The sequence below is a fragment of the Priapulus caudatus genome, unplaced genomic scaffold (assembly GCF_000485595.1).
Source record: "Priapulus caudatus unplaced genomic scaffold, Priapulus_caudatus-5.0.1 Scaffold963, whole genome shotgun sequence".
NCBI classification, from domain to species: domain Eukaryota; kingdom Metazoa; phylum Priapulida; class Priapulimorpha; order Priapulimorphida; family Priapulidae; genus Priapulus; species Priapulus caudatus.
Window position 1 is genome coordinate 43,728 of NW_014578024.1, and position 17,281 is coordinate 61,008.

Consider the following 17,281-nt stretch of genomic DNA (forward strand, 5'->3'; position numbering starts at 1 on the left):
ATTTACCTTATAAAATATTCATATTATTAATAACTATTAATCATTATTTATTATTTAGTTATTAATTTAACTATAATATAATTATTAAATTAAAACAATTAAATTTATTGACAAAACGCGATCGACAATTGATTAGAATCACATTTATTTTAATGTAGTCACGTGAAAACTGCTGTAACCTTCTTGCTATATTAATTATTTAATATACGCAAAAGTGGCAGAACGACCAGCTACTAATACTAGTACTCTGTACTAATACCAGTTGCTAATACTCTATACTCAATTTTCCAAGTATGGTTTACTAAGTACTAATACAGTTGTTGAATACTCTATACTTAATTCCAAGTAGTTACTAAGTACTAATTACCAGTGCTAATACTCTATACTAATTCCAAGTACGTTACTGAAAAAAAAAAGTACTAATACCAGTGCTAATTACTCTACACTACTTCCAAGTACGTTACTAAGTACTTAATTACAAGTGGCGTGCTAATTACTCTATAACTAATTCCAAGTACGATTACTAAGTACTAATTACCCAGTGCCTTAATACTCATATATACTATTCAAGTACATTACTAATGTACTAATACCTAGTGTTAATACTCTTATACTAATTCCCAAGTAATGTTATAAGTACTAATACCATGCTAATACTTCTATACTATATTCCAAGGTACGGTTACTAAGTATTAATACAGGCAGTGCTAATACGTCTACACTAATTTTCAAGGTACGTTTACTAAGTACTAATACCAGTGCTAATACTCTATACTAATTCCAAGTACGTTACTAAGTACTAATACCAGTGCTAATACTCTATACTAATTCCAAGTACGTTACTAAGTACTAATACCAGTGCTAATACTCTACACTAATTCCAAGTATTGTTAACTAAGTACTTAATACCAGTTGCTAATAACTCTATACCTAATTCCAAGTACGTTACTAAGTACTAAACCAGTGCTAATACTCTATACTAATTCCAAGTACTTACTAAGTACTAATACCAGTGCTAATACTCTACACTAATTTCCAAGTACAGTTTACTAAGTACTACATACAAGTGTCTAATACTTTATTACTGAATTCATAGTACGATTACTAAGTACTTAATTGCCAGTGATATACTTCTATACTAAATTCCAAGTACATACTAAGTACTAATACGTGTTAAATTACTCATACTAATTCCAAGTAGTTACAAGTACTAATACCAGGCTAATACTCTATACTAATTCCAAGTACGTTACTAAGTACTAATACCAGGCAGTGCTAATTACTCTACACTAATTCAAGCTACGCTATACTAAGTACTAATACTCATGTGCTAATGACTCGTATACTAATTTACAAGTACATTGATACAGTACTAATACCCAGTGTAATCATTCCTATACTTAATTTCAAGTACGTTATTAAGCACTAATACCAGTGCGAATACTCGGTAGACGATCCAAGTTCCCAAGAACCCAACATTACCGACACGGTGATACTCATAGTATATCGCTGTCATCTCACTCGCCCCCCCGCATCCCTCTCCCCCGTCTCTCTTCCAGGGCACCGCCGCGAAGGAGCAGAATTCAACCCAGCTGGTGGACTCGTTGAACAAGCGCGCGGCGGAGGACCAGGCGCGGGTCGAGCGGTCGGAGGTGGCCCGCCCCGGCTCGGGACGACGAGGAGGGACCTCGACAGACTCGCCGTGAAGCTGAGAAGCCAGAAGGACGCGCACGCGAGAGAGATGGCGGCGCGCGGCGAGGCGGTTAGTGCAGACACCTCGACATGCGCGGCAGACACAGCGGTTGCATTTATCTTTATAGCAGTATATATATATGTAATATAGTATTTAAATAATATATATAAATAATTATATATTAAATAAATATATTACTATATATATATATATATATAAATATATATATATATTATATGTATATATATATAAATATAGTCTGTAGCATTATAATGTTAGTCATTTTGCACGTGTTGGTTTTTAACATGGGAATATAATCTTAGACATCTTGCATGCATGCGTGTGTAAGAATCAGATGTCGATAATAGATATAAGTCTTAACATCTCCATGCACGCCGTGCTGTACGAGTGAGATGTCGATAAATAAAGCATTATATCTTAAACATCTCAACATGCCAGCGTGTGGTACGATGAAAGATGTCGATAAATTAGCATTTATAATCTTAGACATCTCACATGCACGCGTGTGTACGCATGAGATGTCTATAAAATAGCATTATAATCTTAGACATCTCACATGCACTATTGTGATACGACTTGAGATGTTTGATAAATAGCCATTGTATAATTCTTAGACATTCTCACATGCACTGTGTGTATGATGAGATGTTGATATAGCAATTTAATCTTAGAACATCTCACATGCACGCGTCGTGTACGATTGAGATGTCGATAAATAGCAATTAGTAATCTTAGACCATCTCACATGCACGCGTGTGTACGATGAGATGTCGATAAATAGCCAATTATAATCTTAGACATCTCACATGCACGCGTGTGTATGATGAGTATGTCTATAATAGCATTATATCTTAGACATATCCACATGCACTGCGTCGTGTACGATGATGATCGTCTATTAAATAGCATTTATAATCTTAGCACATCTCACATGCACGCATGTGTACGATGAGGATGTTTCGATAATTAGCATTAATAATCTTAGACATCTCACATGCACGCGTTGTGTACGATTGACGATGTCGATAAATAGCCATTATAATATAGACATCTCCCACATGCCACGTCGTCGACCGATGAGATGTCGGCATAAATAGCATTATAATCTTATGACATTCTCACATGCCAGCGTGTGTATGAGCAGATGTTCGATAAAATAGCATTTATATCTTAGACAATTTATTTTTTATCACATGCCGCGTGTGTACGATGAGATGTCGATAAACTAGCATTATAATCTTAGACATATCTCACATTGCACTGCGTGTGTACGATGAGATGTCTATAAAATAGCATTAAATCTTAGAACATCTCAACATGGCATCGGTCATTTGTGTACGATGAGATTGTTGATAATTAATACATATAAATCTTAGACATCTCACCATGCTACGCCGTCGTGTCGCATGTATGAATTCGTCGAATATAATAGCATTTAATCTATATGACATCTCACATGCACGCGTGTGTACTATGAGTGGCGATAAATAGCGTTAGTAATCTTTAGACATCTCCATTGCACGCGTGTGTCGATGGAATGTCGATGAAATAGCATTATTTAATCTTAGACATCTCACGATGCCACGCTGTCGGCGCTGTGTACTGATCAGATGTCGATAAATTAGCATTATAATCTTAGACATCTCACATGCACGCGTGTGTATCGATGAGATGTCTTATAAACTAGCATTATAATCTATAGACATCTCACATGCACGCGTTGTTATTTATGAGATGCTCTATATAATAGCCATTTTATAATCTTAGAACATCTTCACATGCAGCGTGTGTACGATGAGATGTCGATAAGATCAGCATTTACTAATCTTTAGACATCTCACATGCACGCGTGTGTTATGATGCAGATGTCGATAAATAGCATTGATAATTCTTAGACATCTCACATGCACGCGTGTGTATGTGAGAATGTCGATAAATACGCATTATAATCTTAGCACACTCACATGCACGCGTGTGTTACGATGAGATGTCACTAAATAGCATTTATAATCTTAGACATCTCACAGCAGCTGTGTACCGATGAGATGGTCTATAAATAGGCATTGATAATCTTCGACATCTCACATGCACGCGTGTGTACGATGAGATGTCTATAAATAGCATTATAATTTTAGAGCATCTCACATGCACGCGTGTGATCTGATGGATGTCGATACAATAGCATTATAATCTTAGACATCCTCACATGCACCGCCCGTCGGGACTCTGTGTCGAAGAGACTGTCTGATAGAATCAGCATTTAATCTTAGACATCTCACATGCACGCGTGTGTACGATGAGCATGTCAGATAAATAGCATTATAATCTTAGACATCTCACATGCACGCGTGTGTCTGATGAGATGTCTATAAATAGCATTATAATCTTAGACATCTCACCATGCCACACGTGTGCTTACGATGAGATGTCTATAAATAGCATTTATTATCTTACACATCTCACATGCACGCGTCGTGTACGATGAGATGTCTATAAATAGCATTTATATCTTTTACACATCTCACATGCACGCGTGTGTATTGATGGATGTGTATAAATAGCATTATAATCTTAGACATCTCAATGCACGCTGGTGGTAACGATTGGAGATGTCGATTAAATCAGCATTATAATATCTAGACATCTCACATGCACGACAACAGGAACAGCAATGCACTCACAGAACATGATATCACGTAACGCCCCTGAACCAAATATCATAGCAATAATGCTCACCACCGTTTAATGGAGAAATAACACGAAATTATACTACCAAATAATATCACCCTCCCTATAATAACATAACCTAATGCCTCAAATCTCCTCTGCACAACCCACGGCCGCCTGCCTGAAAAGCGGAAAGCCGACATAATAACTACAAAAAATAATATCGACATCATCTCTAACTCTCCCAAATATATCAATAGACCACTTACTCACGATAGCTGCTGCCAATTAGATTACTGTTCTAATCGCTTTCTACAGATAGCACTCGCGATCACCGTTCCTTGTGTGTCATAACGATGCATGATGTTCGTCTCGATAAATAGCATGGTATAACCTTATATATTGAACATCTCCACATGGCACACGTGTGTACGTCGATGATGATGTCGATAAATTAGCATTGATATCATTTCTTGGACATTCTCTATCCAACTGTACGCGTGGGTGTACGATGAGAGTGTCGTATAAATAGCCTCATATAATCTTAGACATCTCACATGCCCCATGCGTGTGCGTACATTACGAACGGATCTGCAATGAATAGCTGACTATGACGGAACTATGCATCTAGTTATATATGGGCTGTAGCAACAGTAACTGCCTCAATGCACACAACTAGCAAGCTTGTATGTGTAAAGGTACGATTTGAATGTCTATAAATAGCATTATTAATCTTAGACATCTGGACTATGTGCAACCAGATTAGTAGAATATGATATCTAGATGAGATGTCTATAACACATAAGAATTTATGAAATCTTAGCACATCTCCACGGCACACGGCGTGTGTATGATGAGATGATCAGATAATTGCCATTATAATGCTTAGCCACCATGACTTCACCATTGCGCGCTCGTGGCAGGGCCTGCTCAACGACTCTACAACATCGGATAAACGACCAAGGATCTAATGATTGTCGTCAATGCTCATCTTCGTCGCGCACATGACAGGTGATATACTAACGACAGTTAGGCAGCGCATCCTTCGATATGAGTCCGCGGACGCACACGACGGTTGGGAAGCTTGATTGCTCGGTACGTGAGACGTCGTCCGAACTCTACCTGCAGAACGGGAAGCTGGAGGGTGGAGCTCTATATACTGGGATATAGAGACGCAAACAGCTCTCACCATCAACCTAACTTTGACTGATAGAGACTGGCTTATAAGCACGGATCCCGCCATTCGCCGAGCTGGATGAAGTAAGCTAGCCAATTGATTTCAGTACTGGAAGTGTCAACGCGACGCGGAGAACGCCCAGGTAATGGGGGAAGTATAAAACGGTATTGTAAGACAACACTCACTGACATACATACATCAGGTACTGCCGCTTACTACTAGTGTGAGAGGGACGAGAGGCGAAGTGATGCGAGGAAGGTGAGAGGGTAGGGACGGTTGGCGTTGGAGGAGAAGCTACGGCGGCTCGCATTGCCAGAGCTGGAGGCAGAGGTGACGGCGCACAGCATTGCGATTGTATGAATTAACTATCATAGGTTATTATATATAGATCAAATCATATAGCGCCAAATTCACGGGCTACCGCTGATACAAAAAGGTGTCATGGAAGGAAGTACGATAGAGCGCAAATCTTACGGTATACTTCGGGTCAAACCGGGATTTTGGGAGCGATAAGCTGACAGAGCCCGACTCTATTGCAGAGCGGTATCTCTATATTTAGATAAGAGGACATAGATAAGGCTGCGCGCGTGAGACACTCTCAGGTATTGCGCGAGGAGGGAGTATTGGTGTGATGTGTGAGAGTTGTAGCGGACGCAGCGGTGAAGGCATAAAGAGGTGGAGGAAGGGGGCTCAAACGGCCCGCATTTGCTGTAGCCGTAGAGGCAGGCGCAACGCTGATCCCTCACAAAGAACCAGACTAGTTACGAATCAGGCGGTCCGCGGAGGGGGAGAGCGGATTGACCTCTCTACTAATCTGCGCTGGAGCGCATTGCGCAAGAGACGCGCTCAGGCAGACGCACCATCGTTGCTGGAGAACCCAAGAGATCCGACCAGTCACCTCGTCACCACGAACTAATCGAAGGGAGAGTGGGAGATCGCTGGAACCCGGCGGCGCAGACCTGGCACGATGGTAAAGGTATCGCTGCAGACGGAAAGAGTGTCAAGCGGACGGTGGCAACTGCGGGGGAAGATGTGTGCAGGCCCTGAGACCCGACCAGTTCGGGTTCAGACGAATCACCGGGGAGGGCGATAACCCGGTCGTCAATGGCTGAGTTGAAGGCTGCAAGGGGAGGGGGGGAGGGAGTGGCTATTAGAGTCGAGAATTATAGTGCGCCACTCAATAAGGAAGCATATGGATGTCGAAATCATGCAGTGTGAGAGCAGAGGGATCATTGGCTGATCCAAGTAACGTGTCTTCTCCTCGACAGAGTTTTGCACGCCGACGGACGGCGCTGAAACCTGACGGGCGGCGGCGGCGACACGTCGCGGTTCGTTGGCCACGAGTTTGAAAACTTTTTGATCAAATTTATTGATTAGCCCAGGTGCAATACCGTGATTGTTGCCAATTGGGCACTCAATTTAACGATTCCAGAGATGCAGGACTGATCTATTAATGTCATGGCTTTCAGGCAGTACGCTCCACGGAACCAGAGCAAGAGGAGGCCGCGAGACGAGCTAGTCTCGCAACTTGAACAAGTCATCTGGAACGCGAGGTTAAACAGATCGTGGAGCAGTAAGGAATCAAGATAATCTCTCAATGTTGGCGAGATCGACTCCGCTACTAGGTATCTGCTAGGTTCTTACGTCTTCACCCACTGCCCGCGAAAAGACGGCTCACGACAAGCGTTACTATTAACTCAAAACGTCTAGCGGTCCAAGATCCACAGGAACTCCTGTGGGCGTGGACTCCTCTGTGTTCACAGGTCTATCACATCTCTGCCGATTGTGCACGTGTGTGACTTTTTCACACTGAAATTTGTCACACTTGCATCTTATCTCACATTTATCATCACATGTTTACTTCGCTCTATCACCTGTGGAAATGTTATCCTTGTGGTCCGACAGCCGCGGCCGCCCTCTGTGGGGCGAGGCGTTGGAGCGATGCTTCAATGCGCACAATTCATGTCGGTGGCGGAGTCTGGGTATCACTCGGTCCCTTCTCCGCTCGCCGTCTGCCTGGTCAAGACGCGCCGGCGGCCGGCCGACCCTCGCAACCAGGCGCTCCGGGCTCGTTCGACGAGTTCTGGGAGAGAGGTGGCTGCCCCTGTGGGGCGATTGCCACAAGGTCGTCTCCCTTTCCGTGAGATAGCAGCAGGCGGTCCATGAAGCATAGATAGAATTAATAGTCTGAGAATATAGTAGTGCGTCTCATATCCTTCGGAGTTCTCATGTTATACTGCGAGAGATCGGACGCTTTATTGTGTCAATGCTCATACGTTAATCTATCATATGAGTAAGACCTGGTAGCTTTGTCAACTCTAATTGTTAACTAGGCGTACACAAACGGCTTATAGCTAGTGCCGTATAGATAATTTTGAAGATAGAATATGTGCCTCATGATAGGGTTTTAGTCATGCATTCCGATACTGAGCGTGTATTAGTCATGTATTAATCAATGAGTAGTTATGAGCAGTTAGTATCTGCTAAAATAGTGACGGAGTACTTCGTTGCGATTGAAGCTTTATTATAGTGGATGATTCCCAGAATTGACCCGCCGAAAATATCGTATCTATGAACACGATAATATAGATTTTAAGTGAACCTTATGATAGCCATTTAGTATATAAACTGCGCCGATGTGAGCTCATTCGACCTTCTTCTACTCTTAAATGTATATTTTCAAGAAAATCGATTTTCATTTTGTAGATTGTGTACTAAATGACACAGAAGCATCACACGCATCCCTCTGGTCAACTCCATTTAAATCCACAGGTACAAAATATCATCCTACCCGAGTGGTGTAAGGTCGCTAATGTAGCGATAATCAAATTTGGTATATCTCATGCTCAGTATCTTCCAAATAATATTATATATATATATATTATAGTATATATATATATTTATATATATATATATTAATAGACATTCAAATATTTTAACGTAGGTGGAGCATACTCCCGAGTAAGTTTGGCGTTGAAAATTCCAACGCCTCAGAATTAATACGTCAGGTTGTTAACCTTCGGGCACTTTTATCATCTCAAACGAGAACATCGTTAATTTAATAATCCTATTCAAAGCTACTCGGTGTATCTCCTCCTCTAAGTTCATTTCAACAATATTACAATTCCTACGGCGTCCACCCATCTTATAATTAAATTATTTTGTCATTAAATTGTGTTGAACAAAAATTTCTGTAAAGAATGCATGGGGGAGCAGCAGTAACACGTTGATGTATGCATACGTTCTGGTAGTCATTGAAACTATCCTGGATTCTCTCGCTTGCATCTTGCACCTTGATCACGTCTGCTTCTCTCTGCGTGAGAATTGCACCTAGCTGTGAGATCTTTTCTTCCCTCTCGGCGACCTCCTGTCGTAACTGCAGAACATACGTCATCTTCTATACATCAATGCTTATAACCAGGCGCAGTTAATACAGACATCCACTCTGCTTGGTCCATTTACGCCATGTTTTCGGGTTATAATTATAAATATTAATCTATAATATTTACTTCAAACTATTTTTCTGACAGAGTTTCTACGACTTACTAATGTTCATGATTACACCTTGATATTTTTCCAATTTGATATGTATATTTATGTATGTATATATATATGTATGTAGGATTTTCTGCATCGACGTTCGCCATCTAACGACCGATTATCCCCGCCAGGTGTCACCGCTTTCCTTACCGTCATGTTCAGACCTTGCCACTCCTTCTGTCTCTCCGCGCGTTCGTTTTCAGCGAGCTGCGACCTTGCCTGCATGTCCTTGACCTCCCTCCTCGCCACCTTCAGCTTTTCCGAGGCGACTTCCTGACCCTTGACCTTGAGCGCAACCTCAGTGACGGCCTCCTCGAGTTTGACCTTCAGCGATTGATTCGCCCGTGACCTAACCTGCAGCTGATTGCGTAGTGACTTTTCCGTCGATTCCCGCTGACTGGCCTAGAAACACGACGATGGGAGTTAGAGCTTCCCCCTTTAGGATTTGTATCGTCATCCACATTTGTATATCGATCAATGTAAAGCAGACAATAAATTTGTAAATTTTACAAACCGATCAATGAATCAAAATCAGTTGACCAATCATAACCTCATCAACCGATCGAACGATCAATCCATCCAGCAATCGATCTATCTGTCAACCAATCTACCAACCAATCCATCAATCAATCAAACAATCCATCAATCAATCCAACTAGCAATCAATCAGTCAATCAAGCAATCTATCAATAACACTACACGCAGCCGACAGCGATCAACGACTAATGCCCATCGTCTCCCATCACCTGTTTCTCGGCTTCCCCCAGCTTGGCCTGGCACGCTGCTAGCTCTCGCCTTGCCGCCGCCGCCTGCTCCGTCAGCAGCTCCACCTTCCCCGCCGCCGCCCTCGCCAGCGCCCTCACCTGGACCAGCTTCCCTTCGAGCGCGCGCGACCTCGCGACCTCACGCTCGCAGTCCGCCCGCGCCGCCGCCGCGCGCTCCCTCTCCCGCCGAAGCTCGCCCGCGATCGCCGGAGGTGGGGTCGCTGCGGCGACGTCGCGGGCGCGCGCCGTCGTTACCGTGGCGACGCGCAGGGCTTCGTTCTCCTCGCGCAGTCGCGCGTTGGCGACCTGCAGCCTCTCGGCGATCTCAAGGCCCGTCTCGAGAATGCGGACGGAGCGGTCGCCCGCGGTGACGCCACTGCCGTGCGACGCGTCGGCGTCCGACCGCTCCCGTGCCTCTGCTTCGGCAATCTGTCGCTCCTGCATCTCGTCGATCTGTCGCTCCTGCGACGAAAGCTGCCGCCGCAGGTCGACGATGACGTCCGCCGCGTCGTCGGCGGCGACGCCGGCCGCGTCGCGCAGCTTCCTGTAACCACGGAGACGGAGGGGTAACGCGGCGTGGGGTTTACGTGCGGCGGCGTGCGTGGCGTGAGACTTGTGTTTGATGTCGGATGTAATTTGAGGTTTGACGTGCTGGCGAGATGTTAATATGTGCGAGTGGCGTGAGATTGAGTTTAACCCTCTCATTTTAACAATTTCATTGCGTAAATATTACATTCGGCAATGAACAAAGAAACAGTGTAGCAACAGTGTGGCGTGAATTACAGGTTATTTGTCTCAATTGCAGGAAATTCGTCTTAATTATAAGTCAGGGATAATTGGACAAGTACTTGGTTTGCTTTCTGGCTAGCTCCACCTCATTGCCTAGTAGTGACACCTGGTGTTGAAGATGGTCCCTTTCGTTGATAATTTCTTTTAATTTGCTGTTAATCCCATCATTCTGCAAGTGTAATTAGTGATCACGTGATTAGCGATTAAGTGGATTAGTGAGGGCAATGAGAAGTTTAGATGAATCGAACACAATAGCATCTGCATGTGTTTAGAGCATAGCAGGTTAGCACGATCATGATTTCCATCATCTTCTACATCATGTTCTACTCATTCTGATTTAATCCTCGACTCCTTTCCAACAAACAAAATTGAAAATTCCTGCAAAATATTGCATTTCTCACTAAAAAAAGCAATCACTGATATGTACAGTATCATTTTTCGTGACTGTAGAACTGTCTGTGTCGGCTGTGATGCCAACACCGTGTTCACGCAATGAAAATTTCACACATGATTTCACACCATCTGCTAGGTTCACTCGGAACTGCCTGGAGGCATGTACGTATGATGGAGATGAACAATACCAGCATGCATAATAGTCTCAATGCAATCGTCGACCATTACACTGACCCTCGAAATTACTTGAAGGATTCTTTTCTGGTCCGCACTGCCTTGTGCTCAAAGAAACACCGAGGATGAGATACATTGATTAACTAAATATTACGTTAGGTTATTACGCAAAAACATCTATGTACAGTTAATTATGAAGTCACTTGCCTCTTCTAGTTGGTGTTTCGTTTTCTCCTTGTACAGTTGAAATGTTTTTGCAAAATCCTCCATGGCATGCACAGCCTCATTCTTTTGCTCGTCTGCCCTGCCAAATACCACACAAAGTTACTTTCCGATTTTTTTCAAAAGTAGACAAATTAAATCCACATTTTTTTACAACAGACACCATCAAAAGGTATGATCAAACTCGCACACATAAAAAAACAAGCACATAAATTTGGATACAAGAATGATCTAGTTTTTAAATCAATTAATGGATTGTTGTACAAAAAGCAGTGTCACACAGTTATTTGTATATACACATAATATATATGCATATTATACATAAAGATAATATGATATATATATATATATATATATATATATATATATACACACATAAATATGATACATAAAGACAGAAAGATAGAAATGTAAATTTAATTGTTCTTACTTGGCTTTTAATATTGAACTCTGATCGAGTTTAGCCACCAGCTGACTGATATTTTCCCTGAGAGAGCTGATTAAATCCTGATCTTGTGCTTGTCTATCCAGCGAATCACACAACTTGCTGTTCAATTCTCTACACAAACAACAAATATTAACACGTTAAATAATATAGACAACTCCCATCGACCGCTGAGCACATTTGAATGTCGCAGAGCATTTTTTACAGAAACGGCCGATCGCACATGAATGCTTACAGTTGAAGCAAACCTTTCTGAAGTAATTGATTGAGGAAAATCGATATCGTAAAAGGTAAATGCCGTCATTAAAAGCGAAAAATAAGTCGTGCACTGAAGTAGCAATAATCACGACTTCTACGAAACATTTTTCGAGTTCAATGTTACTTTGCCGCATAAACCTCACACACTTCACCTGTTAACAGAAGCGTTAGATTTAAATGCTTTTTTTCGCTGCAAATTAGGACCAAGCGATGCAATCGTGCATGCCACAGCAAGTCTACAAAGGGGCAAATAACTGACGTTCGTGAACACAAAACGGCAGTTCATTTGATGAATCCTTATTCCATCTGCTACATTTGGTTCACAACCTATATGCCATGATGATGGCATACTGTATTAACGAGATTGTAATCACTATTTAAAGCGATGACAGTATACTGGTATATACTCACAGCACAGCTTTGCGTGAGGGTGCATCGTGTTTCTCTAGCAACATATGCTCCACCTGCGTATATAACAACAATCACTTCAAATGTTAGAGCACTACTAGCATACATGTATGTAGAATGCAACCCCCCCCCCACAGGTGTGACAATTCACAGTCGTGAAAATCCACACATGTGACACATGCAAGTGTGATAACTGACACAGAGTCACACAGATTGTGATCTTGAGTAACGTTTTGTTTAGTAACCTTTTTTAGTAGCGTCTTTTCGCGCAAAAACGTAAGACCTAGCATACCTAGTAGCGATCGACAATTGAGAGATTTCTTGATTCTTCTGCTCCACGATCTGTTTAATCGCGTTCATTTCTTCGACTAGTCTCTGCGCCTCCTCGTTGCTCTGGTTCCTGGACTTCTGAAGCCTGACATTTAGATCAGTCACCTGGAATCGTAATTATCGATTGCAATCACGTATTATGTATCATAAATTTGTTCAGTTTTCACAAAATTTGAGAGAGACACCGTTTACTTGAATAGCCAATGATCCTCTGCTCTCACTCGTGATTTCATCCATTTTTATTGAGTGCATAATTCTCTCTTAGCTCTGTGTTTCTCCCCTCTCCCCGTGATTCGTTACCTGGTTCTCCACGGCGGCTTGCGCTTCCTCCAGCACCTTCTCCCTCTCCCGTCTCCCTCCCCCTCTCCCGTGATTCGTTACCTGGTTCTCTGCGGAATCTTGCGCTTCCTGCAGCATCTTCTCCCTCTCCCCTCTCCCTGCCCCTCGCCCGTGATTCGTTACCTGGTTCTCCGCGGCGGCTTGCGCTTCCTCCACCACCTCCCTCTCCCCCTCCCCCGTGATTCGTTACCTGGTTCTTTGAGGCAGCTTGCGCCTCCTCTAGCTCAGCAATGCGGGCCGTGCCCTCCTCCACTACCTCCATCTCTCCCTCCTCTCCCTCCACCTCTCCCTCCCCCATACCTGGTTCTCCGCGGCAGCTTACACCTCCTCTAGCTCTGCAATGCGGGCCGTGCTTTCCTCCACCTTCCCCCTCTCCTTCCTCCTCCCCCGTGATTCGTACTTGGTTCTCCGCAATGGCTTGCGCCTCCTCTCCTCCAGCTCTGCAATGCGAGCCGAGCTCTCCTCCACCACCTCCACCCTCTCCCTCCTCCCCCTCCTCCATCACCTCCCCTCTCTCCCTCTCCCGTACCTGGCTCTCCGCGGCAGCTTGCGCCTCCTCCAGCTCGGCGATGCGGGACGTGCTTTCCTCCAGCAAGTGGTGCTGCTGTCCCACCGTCTCCTCCAGCTTCCCGTTCTCGTTCCTCGTCCTCCCGAGCATCGCTTCCACCGCGCCCACCTGCGAAGGATGCGCTTACGTCGTTAGTCACCGTCAGGTGCGCACGAGAGAGAACCCCCCCCCACCCACCACTATGCTCAGCATAATTGAGACGGTCACTAATTAATAAATTTATGTGATATATAATGAGAAGAAAGGAATACGAGTAATCATAATTAAAACACATGCAGAGTGGAGCTAATTGTACAAGCCAAGGTGTGGAATACCGCATTGCCCTGTTACGCAGACAGAAACCTGCATAGCGTGGAGGGAGGCGTACTAAACTAACTGAGTATGTTTACACAGCATAGAGAACGTAACTCACAACATAAAATACGCGTAAAATATCACTTCACATACGTGCAAAATGCCAGAATCGTTTGCTGCAAAAAAATGGCGCGTGAAAAACGGCTGACGTCTTTGCAGGGCCTGACATTAAGGACTACCCGATTGCCCGGGCCAAGTGGAATGAACGTTCACGCAAGTGTAACGTGGGTCTAACTTGTCCGATCGGGCAAGTAAAAAATTATAAATGCATCAACAGTAAAAAGTCCAGTCAGTCTCCTGTGTATGTTATTCTGTTTATTAATTGTGGGTTTGGGTTGTACTAGTTGCAAAAATAAAGTCAAACGGTAGCTTCTGTGTGGGGAATACATATTGGGCTGTAGTACATACGCGAAACAGTGTATTACGGCTAGCACAAATAGTGGAGTGTCTGTCTGTACGAGCGAGGAGGATTGATTGTTTATAGTATGTGAACCACGAGTGCGAAGTGTGAAGTCACTTGCGGCCGGGGTCCAGGGGGGCCCGTCCGAGAGGGGGGGCCGCACGATTGTTTCAGCGTGGTACTAATCACTACTAAAATGTAGGGGGTGGGCATTGCTGGACTATGAAAGAGCGACAGCAAAACTCTTTCCTGGAATTGACGAAAAAGCTACAATCGGGAATGACACACGAGTGTGCCAGCAGGGAAAAATAAACGTGTGAATTTCATTACGATTTTCCATGGATTACAGTTCTATAATCCTACGGGTCGTTGGTCCTACGGGTCTATGTAGGCACACCCGCACACACACAGGCACGCACGCAGGCACGCACGCACACAGGCACGCAGGCACACACGCAAGCACGCCCACAGGCACACCCGCACACACAGGCACGCACGCATGCAGGCACACACGTATATACGTAGGCAACTATGTTTTTTCCCAGTATGGGTAAGCTACACATAATACAATATCGAAGTTCCGGGCATGTGAGATTGACACTCGGGCAAGTGAAAATTCAACCCAACTTGCCCGAATGGGCAAGTCGGTTGAAAAATTAATGTCAGGCCCTGCTTTGTAGACTGTCGCCCGCGATCTCGTCTCCGGCACTCGGCGGTCGTAACAACCTTGCGTCTGACTTCGTGGAGCTCGGACGACCGCCCGTCTAACTGCTGCAGGAGGTTTCGATTCTCGAGCATCAGCTGCCGATTGTCGCGTCGGAGCAGTGCCACCTTGCGATGATGATCCTCGGCGGCGACGCCGTTTCCGTTTCCCCGGAAACCGCGCTCGCTCCTGAGCGACCTTCGCTGCTGCTCCGACGGAGTGAGCGTAGACGACAGCTCACGGTAAATCTCCTCGGCTTGAGCATCGTCGTCGGTCGTGTCGGGGTGAGATATTTCCGTGGAATTCAACCGTTGTTCGTGCTGCAAGCTCCTGTCAGCATTTTATTATTATCATTAAATCTACTGAAGACAGTCTTTTTCACTGAGAAAAAAGCTGATAGATGGCATGTGATAGTTTGGGAGCAGTTAAAATAATAAAATTTCTGATGATACAGTACACAAAACAGCGCTAAACAACATGAAGAAAACGCGTGAAGAAAAGTCGTGAAAATGCGGAGAGAATGCTTTTAAAGTTGCAAAAGTTTGATACATGTATATAATGATGTGCATAATTTTATTAGTGTCATTTGCAATATTTTATAATCTAAATAATGGAGACATAGTCTGAGTGAGCAGCGTAACTTGCCAACTAACTCAAAACGTGCCACCTAATTGCATCACACTTACCCATTCAATTCAATCGAGCTAATACTTTGAAGGCAGTCCTCCGTTTCTGCCAGCTGCTTCCGGAGATAGTTAATGTTTTGTAGCAGGCTCAGATCATCTTCTTTTTCCATTATTATTAACCTATAGCCATCACAGGACAGACGGACTGGTAGTGCAAGTGGTAAGTAGTATAACTTAAGAGCCTGAGTTACTGAGTGAGTGAGTAGCCCTACTGAGTACAGTTCTATTTCTAAGTAGGCTGTTACTTAGCTCTAGTACTATAGCCCGCGTACAGTTGCCACAGGCCTGCGGCAACTGTATGCGGGCTATAGTACTAGAGCTAGCTGTTACTGTACTGTACTGTAGACTACCGGTAGTTAGCTCTAGTACTGCTAAGAGGGTCTATGTCCCCCAGGGTACTGCTGGAACGTACCCTGGGTACGGTCCGGTATAGCAGAACGTACCCTGGTACTAAATACTACTATCTAATATGCCGGACCGTACCTTGCCTACTCCACTAACGAGTCTAGGCAGTCGCCTACGCCTACTCCCTAACTCTAACCCGAACCCTAACCCGAACCCTAACCATATCAGCTAGATAGTTACTAGCTCTAGTAACTATAGCCTGCGTACAGTTGCCGCAACTGCCTGCGGCAACTGTACGCGGGCTATAGTTACTAGAGCTAAATAGTTACCAGGGACAGGGTACGTTCCGGCAGTACCCTGGGGGACATAGAGCCTATGAGCTCTAGTACTATAGCCCGCTTACATTAACTGCCGCTGGTTAGATTAGGCCATGAGAATGAAAAATCCGGTTTACCGTCCAAGGAATTTTAAAAAGTGATGAGGCTTTTTTTCATTATTCATTATTCATTATTTAATTTTTCAGGCTGAAATACAGTGAAATACAGTACAGACAATAAACAATCTAGCCGCCCCTCTTTATTATTCATTATTTTATTTTTCAGGCTGAAAATTTTTTCATTTTTCGCCTAACGGCACTAGCATAGCAGAGCTTTACTCATATTAAATTATAGCTTATAGTAAGAGTGACAAAAGAGCTCCCTATATCTCGGTGTTGGCTTACCAACTTTTATGCCGACAGGTTTTACATCTACATGCAACTGCAAATCAGAACTCACAACAAAAACAATAATATAAACATTACTGTACAAAGCTGTGTCCCTTCCAAACGCGCGGCTCTCGTGCGCGCCACCTTTCGGCCCTTTCTAGTTCTACCTTATTATACACCTACACAACATATGTTGTGTATATCTATGGTTCTACTAAGCACTTTATTCTGCAAATACTAATAATTTTATACTTTTAAAATCTCTATATGGGCAATAGAAAGTTAAATAAAATAATGAT

The 17,281-nt window shown here is 43.7% G+C and overlaps 1 protein-coding gene and 1 long non-coding RNA gene across 2 annotated transcripts in view; one reads left to right on the forward strand and one right to left on the reverse strand.

Annotated features, from left to right (window-relative positions):
- The window catches only part of LOC106814691, a 9,975-nt gene extending 1,914 nt beyond the window's left edge, over positions 1 to 8,061 (forward strand). Inside the window, exon 3 of the long non-coding RNA XR_001394641.1 lies at positions 8,051 to 8,061. This is a non-coding gene — a long non-coding RNA (uncharacterized LOC106814691). The remainder of the gene's footprint in view (positions 1 to 8,050) is intronic.
- A 501-nt stretch (positions 8,062 to 8,562) lies between these two features.
- Positions 8,563 to 17,121, reverse strand: LOC106814685 (M protein, serotype 5-like). The gene is made up of 11 exons (XM_014819030.1): positions 16,998 to 17,121; positions 15,932 to 16,051; positions 15,269 to 15,575; positions 12,555 to 12,607; positions 11,871 to 11,999; positions 11,426 to 11,522; positions 10,711 to 10,820; positions 9,845 to 10,406; positions 9,249 to 9,500; positions 8,784 to 8,934; positions 8,563 to 8,594 (listed from the first exon to the last, which is right to left on the reverse strand). Exons 2-11 carry the CDS (start codon positions 16,039 to 16,041, stop codon positions 8,563 to 8,565), a joined length of 1,803 nt encoding a protein of 600 aa, XP_014674516.1. The 5' UTR covers positions 16,042 to 16,051; positions 16,998 to 17,121.
- Positions 17,122 to 17,281: the final 160 nt, after the last annotated feature.

What these genes read in the sequence shown, in the direction of transcription:
- LOC106814685 (XM_014819030.1), bottom strand. Translation starts at nt 16,041, where the DNA reads ATGGAAAAAGAAGATGATCTGAGCCTGCTACAAAACATTAACTATCTC. An exon ending in AGCTCGATTGAATTGAATGG is followed by an intron (nt 15,576 to 15,931) that starts GTAAGTGTGATG and finishes AAATGCTGACAG; the next exon opens with GAGCTTGCAGCACGAACAAC. An exon ending in TGGGGGAAGCCGAGAAACAG is followed by an intron (nt 9,501 to 9,844) that starts GTGATGGGAGAC and finishes TCGTGTTTCTAG; the next exon opens with GCCAGTCAGCGGGAATCGAC.